The sequence below is a fragment of the Ipomoea nil genome, unplaced genomic scaffold (assembly GCF_001879475.1).
Source record: "Ipomoea nil cultivar Tokyo-kokei standard unplaced genomic scaffold, Asagao_1.1 scaffold0465, whole genome shotgun sequence".
NCBI lineage: Eukaryota > Viridiplantae > Streptophyta > Magnoliopsida > Solanales > Convolvulaceae > Ipomoea > Ipomoea nil.
Genome location: NW_017616893.1, coordinates 2,494,617 through 2,514,445, shown reverse-complemented (window position 1 = coordinate 2,514,445; position 19,829 = coordinate 2,494,617). Strand labels below are relative to the sequence as shown.

The 19,829-nt window shown below is 37.8% G+C and overlaps 3 protein-coding genes across 3 annotated transcripts; 2 read left to right on the top strand and 1 right to left on the bottom strand.

The window, feature by feature from the left end:
• Positions 1-10,094: 10,094 nt before the first annotated feature.
• Positions 10,095-10,880, top strand: LOC109173080. Its single transcript, XM_019322338.1, has one exon. It carries the CDS (start codon positions 10,095-10,097, stop codon positions 10,878-10,880), a length of 786 nt encoding a protein of 261 aa, XP_019177883.1.
• A 236-nt stretch (positions 10,881-11,116) lies between these two features.
• Positions 11,117-12,241, bottom strand: LOC109173215 (heavy metal-associated isoprenylated plant protein 39-like). Its single transcript, XM_019322514.1, has 2 exons — positions 12,115-12,241; positions 11,117-11,973 (listed from the first exon to the last, which is right to left on the bottom strand). The coding sequence occupies exons 1-2, from the start codon at positions 12,118-12,120 to the stop codon at positions 11,443-11,445; spliced, it is 537 nt and encodes a 178-aa protein (XP_019178059.1). The 5' UTR covers positions 12,121-12,241; the 3' UTR covers positions 11,117-11,442.
• Positions 12,242-18,576: 6,335 nt separating this feature from the next.
• LOC109173216 (non-specific lipid-transfer protein A-like) lies at positions 18,577-19,300 on the top strand. The gene is made up of 2 exons (XM_019322515.1): positions 18,577-18,987; positions 19,083-19,300. Exons 1-2 carry the CDS (start codon positions 18,650-18,652, stop codon positions 19,090-19,092), a joined length of 348 nt encoding a protein of 115 aa, XP_019178060.1. The 5' UTR covers positions 18,577-18,649; the 3' UTR covers positions 19,093-19,300.
• Positions 19,301-19,829: the final 529 nt, after the last annotated feature.

Genomic DNA, 19,829 nt, shown 5'->3' with positions numbered 1-19,829 from the left:
TAAAATAATTTGGTTTAATATAGTATTTCATTAGTAAATTATGTTAGGAGTAAATTTCAATTTTGGTCCACTGACTATTGCACTTGTGTTAATTGCAACACTTGACTTTCAAAAATGTTAATTTAGTACATTGACTATGCAATTCTTATCAATTTTGGTCACGCCGTCCAAATTACCGGCCAAACTTAATTTTTTTTAAATATTTTATTCATGGGGCAAATATAAAAAAACAATACCATAACAACATTACACATTTATAGAGATTTTACATATTAGATTATGTGTGTGTGTGTGCGCGCGCGAGTAGCGCGTGTGTTATTTTAATTGGATTTATTATTATAAGTATTATTTCGGTTGGATGCAATACTTGTACAATTACCTAACTTTAAAAGTATCTATGTACTTAACCCCTTTTGATAGATTACCTAACAGAGGACAATAATGAGCAATAACATAAAAGTCTGAGACTAGTTAACACCCTTTTAACGAATTCTCTAATTGAGGACAATATTGAGCAATAACACAAAAGTTTGAGACTACTTTATGACATCAAAGTCGTTTAGAACAAAATTGAGAAAAACCACTATAGTCGAGGACAATTTGGGGTATTAACTCTTTAGAATTTAGTGCTTAACTAACACAATATTTAACTGTGTAAGGGTATTTTTTGCATTAAAAATTAAAGTACAATAATTTGAACATATGTTGGTCGCGAGGCGGGGTTAGTGATCAAGTCGAGAGGGGGAGGGGGGTTTTAATAGACTTGACCGATTTTTTTGCAAAATATATGAGTTCAAGTAAACTTGTACTCAAATGAAATAAGAGATTTTAAAACTTACGCAACGGAAATATTTTACCCCTTTTCAGTTTAAGGTACTTGTTTGTTCTTTTTGAAATTTTAGGTTTGGTTTGATTAAGAATAAATTGTGTGTGTGTGGAGAGAGAGAGAGAGTATATGTGTGTGTGTATGCGCGCGCGCGCTTTTATAACGATTCGACATAACATAATCTATTCTAGTCTTCTCATAGAACTCTTAAAAGGTCTGCACTATCCACTCTTAGTACAAAACAAGCACTTGTGCCATGATCACAAAGCTGGCCACAAGTCTCAGGTTTTTAATAAGATGGCCCTTGTTTCTCCTCCTCCTCGTACTGTCAAAGTAATTTGTTGGTTGAATACAAAGTTGTTCACGTTCTCCAATTTTTGACATGGCTTTAGTTCTTCTTTGCTTGCCAAAGTCTTGCTTTTGATGTTGAACTTGAGTTTTATCTCTCTCATTGGTTAGCGTTTTGATTATTTGAAAGTTTGATTGCACACTTGTATATTTTTTTTTAAAATGACCAACATCTCATTCAGTTTTGAAAGGAGGTATTTATAGACACATTTGAATTTGTCCGTTGGAGGGGACAAAATTCAAATAGACTTTTATCCTTTGTGCAATGACTAGTTGTAGGTTGCTTTTGTTAAATTTTCAATCATTACTTTTTATTCCTCCTAAAAGCTTGGCTTTCAGCGCTGTGCATTTTGTCTTGGCCTTTTAAGGAAATCCATCTTGAGATGTGTATTTTGGACTTGAAATTCCTTCACAACATTCATCTTCGTAACTATTCAGTTGAGGTTGTTTACTATTCTACCAATGAACATTCCAATTTACATCCGTAAAGTAACATTTTTACTTTTTAGAGGTTCCACTTTACGCTTCAACCTTGAGCAACCTTTCGGATATGACTTTATGAAAAGTCAATCCTACTACTTTTGGTATGATTTAACTATCTAGTAAGTTTGATTTTCCGGTTCCATGCTACTTTCTGGTCAAGGTTGTCCCTTCCACTTTTTGACCATTCAACTTTCAGGTCTTCAAAAAGTAACATTTTTACTTTTTAGAGGTTCCACTTTACGCTTCAACCTTGAGCAACCTTTCGGATATGACTTTATGAAAAGTCAATCCTACTACTTTTGGTATGATTTAACTATCTAGTAAGTTTGATTTTCCGGTTCCATGCTACTTTCTGGTCAAGGTTGGCCCTTCCACTTTTTGACCATTCAACTTTCCGGTCTTCAACCACCCCATGAGTCCATGACAACTTAATATGTACACATCATAATGCCTAATATGACACGCGTTTTTAATCTCGCAATTAATCTCATCCATAGATCTACTTCTTTTAATGGATGAGATTGATTCTCATAGACTCATGATGAGGTTGGTTCTGTTATGGAATATATATATATATATATATATATATATATATATATATATATATATATATATATATATATGTAATCTCTATAGATTAGGCAGTCTTAGGGATTTAGGTAAGTAGGCATATGGAAACTTATTTCCTTATTCGAAGTCTTCTAGCATGTAGTTATAGGACTTTGTATTTTCTTTTCTATATGAGAGCATATTCATAAATCTTCTCTTCACTCTTGTAACATGGTATCAGAGCCTTTACAATAAAGGATTTTTTTTGGCTCCGCTGTCGTCACACCCACATAGGAAGACGCGTGCGGTGTTTCCGGCGATCGGAAAATTTTTTGGCCGAGCATTATTGGGTCGCCTGAGTCCATGTGTCTTGGTTTTGAACTTGGTTTAGACCATTGCGGCTTCTGTGATTATTGCTCTCCGGTCAAGTTGTATCGTACACCTTCAGGTTCCTATTTTTGTGTACTGTGTGATCTATTTTTTGTCTAGGTATGGTTGAATATAAATCTGATACATCTGCTAAGTCGATCCTAATCTCTGCTAATGAGTTTGCTAAGTTGGAGTCCATTGTTGTCACCCCTTTTTCATGCTTATTGTTGTTTGGGGCATGCTTCCCATCTATTGGTAAAGAAATTGTGTCCTCCTTTTCCGGAGTTTGTCTTCTTTACCTTGTGTGTCCAAGCTTGTTCGGTCCACTTTGTGTTCACCCGGAGTTTGCCAACGGTATTGGTAGCGTCCAAACTTCCGGTTCACCGGCCGGGGGGGGTCCAATCCCAAGCTTGTCGGTCCACTTTGAGTTCAACTTGTGTTTGCCCATGGTATTGGTGGTGTCCAAGCTTCTGTTGCATCACTTTGAGTTCACCTGGCTGTCTGTGATATTGGTGGCGTCCAAAGCTTTCGTTTAAAGAGAGTGTCCTAAATTGGATTTGAATTAGTTATTTAGTTATTTGTGTAACAAGTTGGGCATGATTAAATTTATGCTCCAACTTGTGGGAATGTTATGGAATATATATGTATATGTATATGTATATGTATATGTATGTATGTGTGTGTTTATTTATTTATTCCTTTATCCCATTTGTAAGGGATAATTGTGGTTGAGATTATTTTTAAAGAAAACAAATAAGAAATGATATTCTTTCCAAAGCTGTCCTTATAAAAAGATGTAAAAATTTGAGATTCACCTAGCAATCTTTATAAAGAGAAAATTTAAAATTGAGAAAAATAAAAAATTTATAGTGTTTAAATTTAAAAAATAACTATTATTTTAGAGCAAATTTAAAAAGAAACTAAAATAAATAAAAGGGAAAATGGCACTTTTTCCCCCTAAGTTATATACTTATAGCACTTTTTCCCCCTCAATTATTTATGTAAGCACATTAGCCCCCTCAATTATTTTAAAAGTGGTGATTTTCCCCCCTCATATATTAAATTGACATTTTACCCTTAAAGTAAACATTTTATTTATTTTACTTCTCCAACAAATTATTGCGTATATGTAACGATGACCACAGTTTGGTTCGAACTGAACCGGACACTATAGTAATCGAATTAAAAGTTTCCCGTTATTATTCATATGTAGAACCAATATTTGGATTTCAATTTATTAAAATTATAAATAAAAAAAAATGGATTCTGAACCGTGAACCGGCGATTCCAAATCCGGTTCGCGATTTTGAACCGTCTTTATTTTAAAATTTTATTTTTTATTTTAAAATAGTCTAAATTCAACAATAAATGAATTTTATTTTTTCAGTTCGGAACATTAACCGGCCGTTTCGCTTCGCGATTTTAATAAACTCTAAATATCGCGTTTTGATTCTAAATTGTAATTGAAATATTTTGGTTTGGTTTCTATAGTGTCTGTTTGGTTTGAACCAAATTATAGTAATAATTTGTTGGAGAAGAAAAATAAATGAAATATTTATTTTAAATATTTATTTTAAGGGTAAATATGTCCATTTAACATTTCAGGGGGAAAAACAGCCACTTGAATAATTCAGGGGGAAAAAATGCTATAAGTACATAACTCAGGGGGGAAAAGTGCAATTTTCCCTAAATAAAATGAAAGGAATAAAATATATACTCCGTAATTGATTTCAAAAACTTATTTGTGGGGTGGGGTCAATTGTTCGTGTGTTCATTTTCATCACATTTCTTGCACAAATTAAACTTAAATATTGTCAGACATGGCGGCTTGAGAAAATTTTAATTCAACATTTGACGTTTAACAACTGGCAAAAGGCAAATTAAACTGGCAACCATGATTTGTTTTAAACAATTTCCAATTTAATCTGTCTTTTTTTCATTATTTAAGTTTATTTTAAACACTCACAATTCTTTACAAGATAATGATCCTGTTTGATAAAATAATTTGCTTATCAATCAATTTTGACTTATTTGATCACTATTAGTTGTTTGACTTGGTAAATTACAGTTAGGTAATAGTTGTTAACTGATTGGATCAGTGAGTTTGACTAGTTGATATCATTAGCTGATTGTAGAAAAATGTTTGGTAAATTAACTGTTAGATGTTAGCTGATTATATACAAAATAACTTTCTCAAAAAGCTGATCAAAAAAACTACTTTGAACAGCTTTTTAAATTTTAGCATTTTGGAGCAATAAGCTGCTACAAACTCTATATTATTGAAAGCTGCATTTTCACTTCGTACTGATGGTTATATTAAATGGAAATTGTTTTAAGGTACTAAAAAAACTTTATTCTCGACACTACAAAAAATCTCAAATTTAACAACAAAATTCGTATGTAAATTACTTAAATAAGTAAGTATTTAATTTACCAATAAATTTATAGGTATTTAGCAATAAATTTTCATTGGTAAAAAATTGATTAAATGCTGCAATGTTGGCACGGGAGAATTTATTGCTAAATACCTATAAATTTATTGGTAAATTAAATACTTACTTATTTAAGTAATTTACACACGAATTATTTTGTTGTTAAATTTGAGCTTTTTTGTAGTGTCGAGAATAAAGTTTTGTTAGTACGTCAAAACAATTTCCATTTAATATAACCATCAGTACGAAGTGAAAATGCAGCTTTCAATAACATAGAGTTTGTAGTAGCTTATTGCTCCAAAATGTTAAAATTCAAAAAGCTAGTCAAAGCAGTTTTTCGATCACCTTTTTGAGAAATTAATTTTGCATATAATCAACTATCAGTTAATTTGCCAAGCACTTTTTTACAATCGACTAATACCATCAACTAGTCAAATCCACTAACCCAATCAGCAAACAGCTATTTACCAAACACTCCCTTAATGTATCACTACAAGGAAATGACAGCTTTAGCCTTCCTTGAATTAGACAACGGCAAAAATATTTAGTAACACATGACAAATTGTAACAAATTCTCAATAATGAAGGACTAATTGTGACATGGACTTTTACTTTTCTCTATTATTAAGTTCGCCATGGATATGAGTGCATCTATAGAGAACGTGAGCTCCGCGTTCCTCGCATGACCCGATCGTGATCGCCGGTCGTGTTTCCGATCGTGCACGCCGATTAGCGGACACCCCTCTGGATCGTGTCCAGGAGGGTATCTTCCTGGCCTTCTAGGGTTGTTTTTATTTGTTGATTCCGGTGAATCCAGTAATTCTCTATTGCATCATCTCTCACCGCTTCAATCCCACCATGGATACGCGAAAAATTGAGGATCGCTGTGCTGAGCTATCGCTAGCTGAGGAAGAAATTAGCGGTCTGGAGGTACCCCACTTGCTGAATTTTTATGATGCAGTGATTCCGAATAATCTAGTAGGGCGATTTCTGACCTATCGTCCGATCAAATTCGACCATATGCAACAGGTTATGGCGTCAATCTGGAGACCCATAAAAGGCATGTATGCGGTGCTTCTATCGGAGAATTTATTTTTGTTTCAATTTCCCCATCTGAAGGATCTACAACGGGTGCTCGACGACGGCCCTTGGTCGTTTGAGAATAACACCTTCATCTGCGAGCAGGTTCCACCAGCGATGAGACCAGAGGAGGTTCAGTTGGAGTCGATTGCCTTTTGGGTCCAAATTCACGGACTACCGACGATGTATGCATCTCCGGATTTCATCACTCGAATTGGGAATTATTGGGAACGTTCATTGCGATCGATCCAGCCAATTTCGGGGGATCGTGGAGGAGCTTCCATCGGATTAGAGTCAAATTGGCGGTCTCAGCACCGCTAAAGAGACACATGAAACTCACCTGCAAGGATGGCACATCAAAGTGGATCACCTTCCGTTATGAGAGGCTAAGTATGTTCTGCTTCTGTTGTGGGGTCTTGGGTCACTCCGATAAATTCTGTACAAGGATCTATGATGAAGGGATTCTGCCGGAAGCATTTCCTTTCGGGAGCTGGATGAGGGCAGGGCCAAGGAGACAAGTGAAGCCCGTAGGTGCGAAGTGGGTATTGTCATCTGCAACCGCACGGTCGGAGCAACTGGTTGCAGGTCCCTCGCCTTTGGAACTGGTGACGGTGGAGGAGGGTGGTGGCCTTCAAGGTGACCTGGAGTGGCGTCGGGAGGAGGAGGAAGTTCAGGGGGGAGGACATGGGGAGGATGTGATGATGACCGAGAACTCGAAGAATCTGGTAGTGGCGGGTCTGGAGAGCCAGACTCGCCAGACCAAATGAGTATATTAAGCTGGAACTGCTGGGGTTTGGGTAGCACCCGGACAGTTCGTGAACTCTTGGGCATTGTGTCCAAGGAGCGACCCTCTTTTGTCTTTTTAATAGAGACAAAAGCGATTGCGACGAAGGTGGAGGAAGTGCGTGTGAAATTGGGGTTTGAGGGGGCAGTGTGTGTGGATCGAGTGGGGTTGGGAGGCGGCCTGGCGTTGTTGTGGAGAGATGCGGATACAGTAACGCTTCTAAGTTACTCAAATAACCACATAGATGTCGAAGTTTCAATTCCAGGAATGCCGGGATGGAGGTTAACGGGCTTCTACGGCAATTCAGAGAGGACGAACAGACAGATTACTTGGGATCTTCTGTGTCAACTCAAGGATAATTCTTCCCTTCATTGGGTTGTCGTGGGAGACTTTAATGACATTACTTGTCTGTCCGAGAAGAGGGGGGATCATCCTCACCCGGCGTTCCTTATTGAAGGTTTCAATGACGCGTTATGTGATTGTCAACTTCATGACCTGGGGATGTCGGGAGGACGTTTTACGTGGGAGAAAGGCCGTGGTACAGAGTCGTGGGTAGAGGAAAGATTGGACCGGGCAGTAGCGACGATTGGTTGGTCTAAGATCTATGATGAAGCTGTGGTACGTAAAATTTTTGCATCATGTTCAGATCATAGTGCCATTTTCATAGACCTCGAGGCGAGGCCGATGCGCGCAGCCAATAAATCGTTTAAATTTGAGTCTGCTTGGCTTCTGGAAGAGGGTTGTGCGAAAGTGGTTGGGGAGGCATGGCGGCGTTCGGTGGGCTTAGATTTTCAGACATGTATTGCAAATTGTGGCTAACAGTTATGGAAATGGGGAGGAGAACACTATCAACAATTTGGGGATCAAATCAAAGTATTGAGATGCCGGTTGGCAGAGCTGAGCGAAAACAGGTCACCCCAGGCAATAGCTGAGTTCGTGACAGTGGAGAGCGAGCTTGAGATTTTATTGAGGCAAGAGGAGTTATTCTGGAAGCAGCGGTCAAAGCAATTATGGTTGAAACAAGGGGACTCAAACACGAAATTCTTTCACAAAGCTGCTTCGGCTCGCCGTAAACGAAACTTGTTGCAACGAGTGAAGAATGAGGAAGGGGAGTGGCAGGATGGCGAGGAAATGCATGCTGAAATATTAAGGTATTATAAGCTTATCTTCTGTTCAGGGAATAGCAATTCAAATATCTGTAATCGTGTGCGGCGATATGTAACGGATGAGATGAACATCTCTCTATTGGAACCGTTCACAATTAAAGATGTTAAAACTGCCTTATTCTCAATGGCCCCAGAGAAAGCGCCGGGACCAGATGGCATGTCCCCGGCTTTCTACCAACACTTCTGGCCAGTGATCGGCCATGATTTGTCTATTTTTATCCTTCATTGTGTTGCAATGCGGAGCTTTCCGCGGGGCCTAAACGAGTCAAATATTGTTCTTATACCTAAGAAGAAGATTCCGGAGAAAGTATCCGACCTACGCCCTACAGCCCTTTGTAATGTAATTTACAAAGTGTTGGCCAAGATGGTGGCCAATAGATTAAAAGGTATTTTGGGTCAAGTCGTGTCGCAGTCTCAAAGTGCGTTTGTCCCTGAGAGATTGCTAACGGATAACATTATAGTTGCAGGGGAGGTGGGTCATTTTTTTAGAAGGAAAACGTGTGGGGTAATGGGGTGGGTAGCGTTGAAGCTAGATATGGCCAAAGCGTATGACAGGATGGAGTGGGACTTTCTAGAAGGGATGTTGATAGCTCTTGGTTTTGATTGTGGTTGGGTGGGCTTACTGATGTTGTGCATTTCCACCGTTAGCTATTCTATTCAAGTTAACGGGGTGAGTGTGGGTACAGTTTGCCCCACTCGGGGAATAAGACAAGGGGACCATTGTCCCCTTACTTATTCATTTTATGTGCTGAAGCTCTATCAGTTTTGTTGCAATGAAAGGAAGCCAGTGGGGATATCCATGAGGTGAAGGTGGCGCGGGGGGCCCCGTCCGTCACTCACCTCTTTTTTGCTGATGACAGCTTGCTTTTTTTTTCAGGGTAAATCAATATGAAGCGTCGACAATCAAAGAATGTTTGGATCAGTATTGTGACGCATCGGGACAGCTAATAAACTTTGACAAATCTAGTGCTGTGTTTAGCGCTAATACCACTGCCGAGACGAGGAACTTGGTGACTGACTGCTTCGGCGTACAGGAAACGGCGTACCTTGGACGTTATCTTGGCCTTCCTTCGGTGATCGGGAGGAAAAGACTGCTATGTTCCGATATATAGAGGAAAAGATCCGGGAAAGGATAGGGATGTGGCAAAACAAACTGTTATCTAAGGCTGGGAAAGAGGTTTTGCTAAAGAATATAGCACAATCTCTGCCTATTTTTTCTATGTCAATTTTTTTTATTGCCAATCCGTGTGTGTGATATGATTGAGAAACTGTTTAACCGGTTTTGGTAGGGAAGAGGGGGAGGTGGAAATAGGGGGATACATTGGTTGAGTTGGAAACAGCTTTGTGAGCCTAAGTGCAAGGGCGGGCTAGGATTCAAGCGGATTCATGACTTCAACAAGGCATTACTAGCGAAACAGGGTTGGCGATTGTTAATCCACCCAGAGTCATTAGTGACCAAGATGTTGAAAGCTAAGTACTTCCCGAATTGTGACTTTTTGGAGGCCAAAATAGGGGCCAATCTCAGTTATTTATGGCGAAGTATTCTGGCGGGACAAGAGGTCTTGAAGATGGGGATAGCTCGACGGATTGGGAATGGGGAGGAAACCAGGATATGGGGCTGGGGTTGGTTATCAAACTCTGCAGGTATAACTCTAACAACTCCTTGTATTGAAGAGCTTAAGGACGCTACGGTAAGCGGGTTACTGAATGAGCATGGCGAATGGGATTCAGAGGTGGTTTGGGACATTTTTTGTCAAAATGATGTTGATCACATTCTCGCAACTCCTGTGAATAATCAATTAAAGGACTCGTGGAGGTGGATTGGGGATATACGGGGGTGTTACACGGTGAAACACGGGTACAGGCTGCTCACAGGTAGTAATACAACGGACGTTGATGCTGCTGGTTTTCAATCATGGAAAAATTTGTGGGCGCTATAGGTGCCACCAAAAGTCAGAAATTTGCTTTGGCGATGCGTTCGGGGTATCTTACCGGTACGCGAAAACCTGAAAGCTAAGCGTGTTTGGATTGGTGGAGGTTGTCCATTCTGTGAAGGGATGCCGGAGACTGCTGAACACATTTTCTGTGAGTGTGTTTGGACTAGAAGATTATGGGGCAGCGATGACGTCCTTCAAGGCGGTTGTGTGCAGAACTTATTGGAATCCACGCTGGGAGGATCAAGCAGGGAGGGGGCAGTCAAGCTTGCTGCTATTTTCTCGACAGTGTGGAATGTTAGAAACGAGATTGTCTGGAAACAAGCATCGTGGTCTATAGAGGGCCTTCGGGGCCAGATCGAGAGATTGCAAGTCAGTTGGAAGGCTGCGTTCACTGTTGTGAGGAACCAGGTAGAGGGGCAGATTCGTGCGTCTTGTTGGGCTCCACCATCATGCAATACGTTGAAGTGTAATGTGGATGTAGCTGTGTTCGATGATGGTGCAGGCTTTGGCGCGGTTGTGCGTGATCATGAAGGCCGCTTCGTCGCCGCAAGAAGTGGTAGATTAGCGTGTAATCAGCATCCGTTTATGGCTGAAGTTTTGGCAGCTAAAGAAGCTTTAATATGGCTCGCGGGGCTACAAGGAAGCCGTTTCATCCTAGAATCGGACTGTTTAGAATTTTGTAATGCTTTTAATTCTAGTATGGTAGATTATTCGTATGTAGGCACAATTATTAAGCAATGCTTGGCTATTGCTAGAGACATAGGAGACGTTCAAGTCCAACATGTCAAGAGAACAGCGAATCGAGTGGCTCATGCACTTGCTCGGGCAACTGGTTCTAGTTCTGTCTCAAAGTCGTGGACTGTTATCCCACCTACGTGTATTTTTGAGTTGTTAGGTTCTGAATGAAATTTTGCAGTTTGTTTTTTTTTTATAAAAAAAAAAAAAAAAAAAAAAAAGGACTAATTGTGACTAGCTTTAAAGTTAAGGGTTAAATGTGAAAAATGTATAAATGTTGAGAGATATTTAGTGGAATTAATTAACACCACAAAAAATAAAATAAAATAAAATATTTTGAAATTGCTCAAGAGGGAAAAGCGACAAAAATCATTGAAACAATAATTGCATAAGAACTGTTCATGAATTGAAAACTCGATATTTTTTACAGTATTTCATACTGCTTTTCCACCCCAGAATTTTACTTTTTCTACAGCTATATGTTCTCTCAACAGGGCATTGAAACTTGAGAACTGATATCAATAAAAAATCATCATATCGTAGCAAATTTTAAGAATATAAACAAATTAAATTAAACAGAAAGAGATTGAGAGTGGAGAAATTAAGACAATTTAATTTGCTCTACAATAATAATATACGTATATATATAGCTGGATTGATTAAGCAGCTATTTATCACTCGTAGCAGCTTAGCTAGGATAAATCTCATCTCTGATCTGATCTGCAGATCGAAATTAAGAAATAACACAGGCGTTTGGATCTTCTTCCACAGTCCTGTTATTGTAGCCGCCATTATAATACGCTGGATGGGAATAGGGCGGCGGGTACTGTTGATTATAATAAGGATGTTGTTGTTGTTGATGATAATAAGGATGTTGTTGTTGTTGATGGTAATAATATTGGTGGATGGGAATAGGAGCTGCCTTGGCCGCCGCTTCATCTTTTTTCTTGTCATCGCCGCCGCCCTTCTTCTCATCTTTCTTGTCATCGCCGCCGCCCTTCTTCTCATCTTTCTTCCCGTCGTCCTTCTTGGCGCCGCCGTCTTCCTTCTTCTTCTCCGCCTCCTTTGGGCCGACAGACACGATATCTGTGTTGCAGATCTTCCTCAGCTTGCCCACAATTGACACTGCGTCTATGCTCCCTGTCACCGTTAGTTTCTTGTCTTTGTCTATCGAGATGGATTCCACTCCATCAAGGCTTGACACCTTTTTCATCGCCTTCTGCTTCGTTTTCTCATCCTTGTAATCCAACTTCAACACCACTTTCTGTACCAATTCACAAAAAACATAGATCTCATCAAAATTATGAAAGAGAGTATATAAAACATATATATATGAAAGAGAGTATATTATATATAATAATTGTTAAGAGTTGAGTTAGATGGAGCAAAGTGAAAGAGAGCTAACCATCATATTTGATTGAGGGAGCTAAGAATTGAAGCAGATCTACTCTTTCTTTCTCTCTAAAGAGATGGGGTGATGAGTGGGAGAGAGAGAGAGAAGAGAAAATTGAGTGGAGTTTTAGCTTTAGGGACGCATTATTTATGTGTGAAATGTTATAAGGACAGGAGGGAGTGTGAGGACTGAGGAGGATAGAACTTAGAACTCAGGAGGAAGCTACTGGGTCAACCCAAGTCAATACGACTATTCTACGGTCAACAATCGTTCAATTAAGACAATTGGATTAAATAATGGATTAATAGGGTTATAATTCTCGGCAAATTTTTCTATGGAACATGATCCAAAATAATGTTATTTCTTTTAATGAGAATAAACGACACTCGTTTCGCCCAATTAATTTTGTATTTATGACGTATTCAATATAATGAAGTATCATTTTGTTTCAATTACAGTTTCATTTGACATTATACACTCAATATGTGAAACTTGTTATTGAATTTTATTTTATATACACTGTACACTGTTTGAAATCAAGGAATTTCTGACCACCGAAAAGTGGTCGAAAATGGCCTAAATTCGGTCGGAAACCCTTGTTCCGACCACTTTTGGTGGCTGAAAAAACCTTTGTTGCTATTTCCAAGTACCGAATAAGGTGGTCGGAAATAGCGTCCAATTTTATAAATTAGTCAGAAAAATCGACCACCAGAAAGATTGACGTCCAATTTTGTAAACTGTCGTGGTCGATTGAAGAAATGCAAGTTAAAATCAAAACAAAAAAAAATATGAGTGAAATAATTATTGATATAAAAGATAAAGCATGTGGTCTTCATACCATTGAACAACAACAATAGGATAAAAAATTAAATAAATAAGATGAGGATTTCCTAACACCTTGACTTGGTGGTCGGTATTTCCTACCACTCTTGAAGGTGGTCGGAGAAAATAAGATCAATTTAAAAAAATTAAACGGTTGAAAAACATTTTCGTCCACCCTAATCCTTCGACGAAAAATTAAAAAAAAAAAAATCACTTTTTTGGCCATTTTTTGAGTGGTCGAAAAATTTTGATTTTCAGTAGTAGTAGTTTTATTACAACACCACTAAAGTATAATCCAAGAAAGAGTGCTCTAGGTTATCGGGAAGGGTCTTGAGGTCGATTTTAGGAGACGTTTGAATTGAATGTTGAACTCGAGTGTCTACCCCCAACTCTCCCTTTTTGTTACCACTCACCCTTCTTTCACCACCTATATTCTTCTCCTCAATTTCTACTTCTAAATCATCCCTTCTCAAACCATCCTTAACCTCCACAACTTCACCAATTAAGTCAAACACATCAATAGTATCACATTTATCAATACAAAGATACACCAAGAGAATCAATACATTTAATTTACCATTATTCACACAAGATATGCAATCATTTCCACACACACGCTCATTACCACAAAATATAAAATCTTTGACACAATTATGCTCATTCATGCTCAATTTCATTCATTCTGCCATTGTCAATCTCATTATGCACAATACAATCATATTCCCTATCACATCAACTACCCCACAAGCCCCACCAAGATTACTAGGCATTATTAACTCAATATGCTCATGCAATACATCCACAAAATAACACCTATCATCGACTGACATAGGGTATTTTTATCAATGCCCTTCTTAACTCACCCATGATAGGTAGTGGTGGTTGGTACACGGGTGCATCAACTTTTTACTTCCCCTTGCCATTGTTACCCTTTACACTATCATCTCTTGATGGTTTCTCGGTCTCTTCTTCCTCCACCGTTTGCTTATGAGTGCCCCCTTGTGCAATCTCCTTTGAGCCCCTAGGATTGGAGCTTTGACTCACTCTTGGCTCTTGAAGCTCTTTGCCACTCCTAAGGGTGATTGCTTGGATTCTCTTCTGGGAGTTGTTTTCAGTGGTGCTTGGCAAGGATCCACGCGGCTTCTCTGATCATCATAGTACACGGGGTAAAAATTGTCGTTCTCTAGGAATGATGTCTATGGCATGAAATTGATCAAGCTACCCAACTAAACACAAAGATATAGAATTAAGTGAAAGCTAAGTAAGCCAATGATCAATAAAGTAGATTAACCTTGGAAATAAGAACAACTAAAAGTTTCCAAAAACAAAAGAAAACAACTAAAAGCGATAAACAATAGTATAAAATTTCAATAGGAAAAAGAAGGTCTCAGGTGAGGAGGATTCGATTCAAATGGCAAAAGAACCCTATGGGATTGAGGAAGGAAAATACCAAATTGGGGATCCAAATTAAAGATTGCACAACCAAAATCTGAGGTTACAACTTACAAGTCATTTTTGTGGTCAAGCAAACTCGAGTCACTGCTGGAAATCAAGGAATTTCCGACCACCTGAAAGTGATATTAAATCAAGTCAGAAACCCTTGTTCCGACCACTTTTGGTATCCGGAAAAACCTTTGTTGCTATTTTCGACCACCGAAAAGGTGGTTGGAAATAACATCTTATTTTGTAAATTGGTCAGAAAAATCAGCTACTAGAAAGATTGGCGGAAATTCCCAATTCAGTTTAAATTTTTTAAACTGTAGAAATTTTTTTTCGACCACCTTTACTTTGTGGTCGGTATTCCGACCATAAAGTAAAGGTGGAATTGAAGCATGTTCTCCATCTCAACTAAAAGTCTAAGCTGATAGTTAGATTGTACATTTATGTTTATATGTATTATATACTCTGATACCAAATTGAAGCATGTGCTCCATCTCAACTAAAAGTCTAAGCTGATAGTTGGATTGCACATTTATGTTTATATGTATTATATGCTCAACTATTGAAAATTCCAACCTATTTCCCCATCATAATCTTTTGACAAAAAAAAAAAAAAATGTCACTTTTCGACCATTTTTTTAAGTGGTCGGAAAAGTGATTGAAAAATCAAAGATTTCCAGGAGTGAGTCGAGGTTGGGAACTGCTTCACTTTCATGATACATCAATTCCAAATTCCACAATACCCAAGCAATTAAATCTCACTAACTCCCCAATTCTATACGTGAATCTATATGTGGTTACATACTTACATTTAATCCATAACCGGCTTATTGTTGGACCCACGGCAGAAGATTAAACAAAATGGAATTAACTGGTAACCAATTGAGCTCCATTATTTGTGTTGGAGGTACGCATGGCCTACACGCTTTGTTGTACCTTTTGGAAATATCGACGGGCCTTCATGTTTCGTACCCAAAAATCATGTGCGGGCGGCAGATGTAAGCTGAATATCAAACCTAAAAGCAAAACTATTGATACATGGGGATGGTTATGCTGTGCATCCGTATGCACCACGCATGGTGCATCCGGGTACAAAAACGATATCATTTTGATGTCTAACTTAAAAAAAAAAAAAAAAAATCAGAATTGCATAACTATATATACATAATTTCATAACTATAAATCCAGAAATGCATAACTACACATCCATAACTTCATAACTATACATCCAGAATTGCATAACTACACATCCATAAATTCATAACTATACATCCAGAATTGCATAACTATACATCCATAATTTCATAACTAAAAATCCAGAATGAATGAACTAAAAAATGAATAACATAATGTTGTTGCTGGGAATCGAAACTGATTTTTTTAAGTAGGACGCGCGTTTTGATGCAAAACGACGTCGTTTTTGCATCTGTATGCACCCATGCATGGTGCATACGAATGCACAACATAATTTGCCGATACATGGACTACTTGGCCTGGTTAAACTTTGACCCTTAATCCCCCCACCACAAAGGATCAAATAAAAAGAGACCCGGATAATAATAAGGTAAAATATCTGCTATTGATCTAATCTAAATTAACGCGGAATAATAATTAAAAAATGTCGTGACATTTTGACAAATTTTATTAACTTTGAAGTGCACAATTTTTACACTACAAGTGCACAAGTTCTTTACTATATATGCTTAAATTTCATACTACAAGTGCACAAAGTTATACTACGAGTGCGCTCCAAGAATAATAAGACTAATAACTATGAAGTGCACAAATTTTGTTTACAGGTGTATCACTGCTGAAAATCTTTGATTTTCCGACTACTTAAAAAAATGGTCGAAATGGTGACATTTTTTTAATTTTTCATCGAAAGATTATGATGGAAAAATAAGTCGGAATTTCCGACCACCTTTATTTAGTGATCGGAAATACCGACCACAAAGTAAAGATGGTCGAAAAAAATTTCACCCGTTTAAATTTTTTTAACTAAGTTAGGAATTGGTACATGGCGAAGTGTTGAAGATAAAGTGTCCATGAGAATCAGATAGCTATCCAATGAATGAATCGAGAAAATTTAATATTTTTGCGTCTTTCGCTACAATTCCTTCTTCTCCATCGTCAGAGATTTTTGTTTCTGTTTCATCCGCCATGGCCGGCATTCTGATTGTTGAGTTCTTCCCCGAGCCTCTTACTATCGGACGAAAATATAGCCATATAGTCATATAGACCTCCTTGCCGACGCTAATTTGGGCTTCATATTTTCACGGATCAACATTGGGCCTTGGTTTAATCCAGTCCACTCAAAATATCTAAACAAGGGTGACAGTTTTCACAGTCGTTATATCATAGACCGTGGTGCATGTACACCGCGGTAAAAAACGGCGCCGTTTCTTTAAGTAAAGAAACGGTCCGCCGTTATAGTTAACGGAGTCCGCTTGTTTGGTGTATTAAACACCAACTGACACTACAGTATATCTAAACCGACACTGTAGTTATATCAAAATGAAACTGCAGTGTATATAAAATGAAACTGAATAACATTTCACATATTTGAGTGTATATTGTACAATGAAGTTGTAATTATATCAAAATGATCATGTAGTTGTGTTTTAATGAAACTATAGTGTATATAAAATAAAATTAAATAACATTTTCACATATTTGAGTCTAAAAATATCGAATGAAACTAGCTATAGTTATATCGAAATGAAACTGTAGTTGTGTTGAACTGAAACTGCAGTGTATACAAAATGACATTAAATAACAGGGTCACTTTTTGCGAAAGGGTGCGAAACGGCAGAAAACAAACATCGTTTCTTTTCATTTAACAAAAGGACGCGCGGTGCATGATTGATCATGCACTGTGGTTCATGATATAATTTGCCCAATTTTCAGGCAAATTATTTTGTGAACCCGAGTCCACCTTGTAAGGTAACCCAAAAATATACAATTTATCTAAATGTTCACAATTTGCATACTGAATGTTCACAATTTACATATTAAATATTTACAATTTACATACACAATTAGCAATTTTGCGTACTAAATGTTCATAATTCAAATTGTACTGTGAACATTTAGTATGTAAATTGTGAACATTCAATATGTAAATTGTATATTTTGGATCCGATTCCACATTGCAAGGAGACCCGGGTCCATGGTATAACTGTTGAAATTTTTAATTGTTATATCATGGACCAAGTTCATATTGCATTGTGAATCCTTGTCTAAAAATTATGTGTCTGCAGTTAATACATTTTGTATATATAGTTAACAATTTTTGTACCTGTAAATAAATTGAAGGCACAACACATGGTAATTACAAACACATAACATAATAGCTATAGACACATAAATGGTTAACTACAGGCATGGTTGCAGTAGGCGCTAGGCGCTACTCGGGTGCCCGGACCTCACCTAGGTGGCGCTAGGCGGGCGCCAAAAAATTAGTGGGAGACTTGCTAGTTTGACAATTTTAATGAGGTTGTTTTAAACATTCAATCAAATAACACATCCAAATAAATGAAATAATGATAATTCATAAGTCATAACATCAAATATGAAATACTCAAATACTTAAATCATCCAAAGATTCAAAGTATTAAACTAGTCTATGGACGGTTGGACCAGTCGACATTGGACGAAAATGACCGACTCGGTCGAGTTGACCGCCTAGACCGAGTTGGTCGACTAGGTCAATTTTGACCGATTTTGGTCGATTTCGCCGCCTAGGCGCCCGACCGATTTTTGGGTGCCTAATAGTGAAAGCGGAAAAACCTAAAGGTGCCTAGGCCGATTTTTACAACAGTGATTGTAGGTAAAGTATCATAATCAAGTATTATTGACTATGTCATGCACTTGCCCCTACTTACTACGGGATGGACAATAGGTTTGATGGGTAAAATTCATTTTGATGGCTCTATCTGTGATCTTAATGACTTTATCTAGCGAAGGATCACATAAACCAATTTAAGTTACCATAAGATTAATTATAAACTAAGAAAATCATTAGACAAAAAAGTAGAACTTGATTGTCAAACACCTAATACTTCAATATTAAGATTGTCATCCGTTAAAGCAAACACGAATAATCCGGACAGAAAGGCCGGAGAAAAGCAAATTCAGAGCACTGCTGATCTATACCTGCAATGGAAGTCATGCTATCACGCCATTTTTGCTTCTTCCCCTTACTATAAAAACCCCACTACTCCATCCCTCCATCAATTATAATTCAACAGGCTAAGTTATATATATATACTAGCTAAAAGAAACCATGAATCGAGCAATGGCTTCGGCGGCTATCCTCATTGCGGCGGTGCTCGCCGCGCTGCGACCTGGCCAAGCCGTCGACTGCGGCCTGGTGGACTTCACAGTGTCCCCTTGCCTCGCCTATCTCCAAAACGGCGGCGATGCTCCTCCACAACAGTGCTGTGACGCCGTTAACTCCCTGATCAGGATAACTCCGTCGCAGCAAGACAGGCAGGACGCCTGTGAATGTCTCAAGGCCGTCGCCCCTACCTTCGGCATCAAGGCCGAGGTCGCCGCCGGTCTTCCCGGCAAATGTGGCGTTTCCACCGACGTCCCCATCAGCACCGACATCAACTGTCAAAGGTTAATTAGTAATTCGATCGTTATTATTACTACGTGTTAGATTTCTGTCTGATTATTTCATTTCACGTACGCTAATTTGTATTCTTGAATTGCAGCATCGGTTGAGCGTTGAATTGAATGCATGCATGGCCGCGGACAACCGGACTGATTGACTGAATAATCCGATGAGAAGCTTTGGATGGATACTTGAAATAATCCGTTTTGTTCATCTTTTTTGTTTGCAATAAAGATTGAAGTGTGACATTTGTGATATTATATTGTACAAAGGTTTATAATAAGTATCTATGAATCAAATTATGCGGTCCATGTTGTGGCTCTGTCTTTCTTACTATGATATACAATATTTACAAGCTAAGACATCAATTATATATATGCCTTATTATATCTTGGTATAGTTTATTTACATGTATGGTATATTTATTTATTAATCGTGCGATATTAATGAATAGATAAAATATCATTTTTGATCCTCGGCTATAGTATATGTATCAAATTTGGTCATTGTCTATTAAACTTTTTAAATTAGGTGTATGATTATGTAATTTGTATCACATTTGGTCATTGACTATTAATATATTCAAATTAGTTGCATAACTTTGTAATTTGTATCACATTTGATCATGTCGTTAAAATTTTCAGTCAAATTTATGGCCAAGTAACCCGTGACCGGAAAATATTAAGAGTCAATGATCAAATGTGATACTCATTACATAATCTTGCATGCACATAATAATTTACAAATTTTAATAGTCAATGACCAAATTTGATACATGTAATATAGTTGATTGACCAAAAATAATATTTTTTTAATTTCTAATGAATAATAGTATATCATTCTCCAT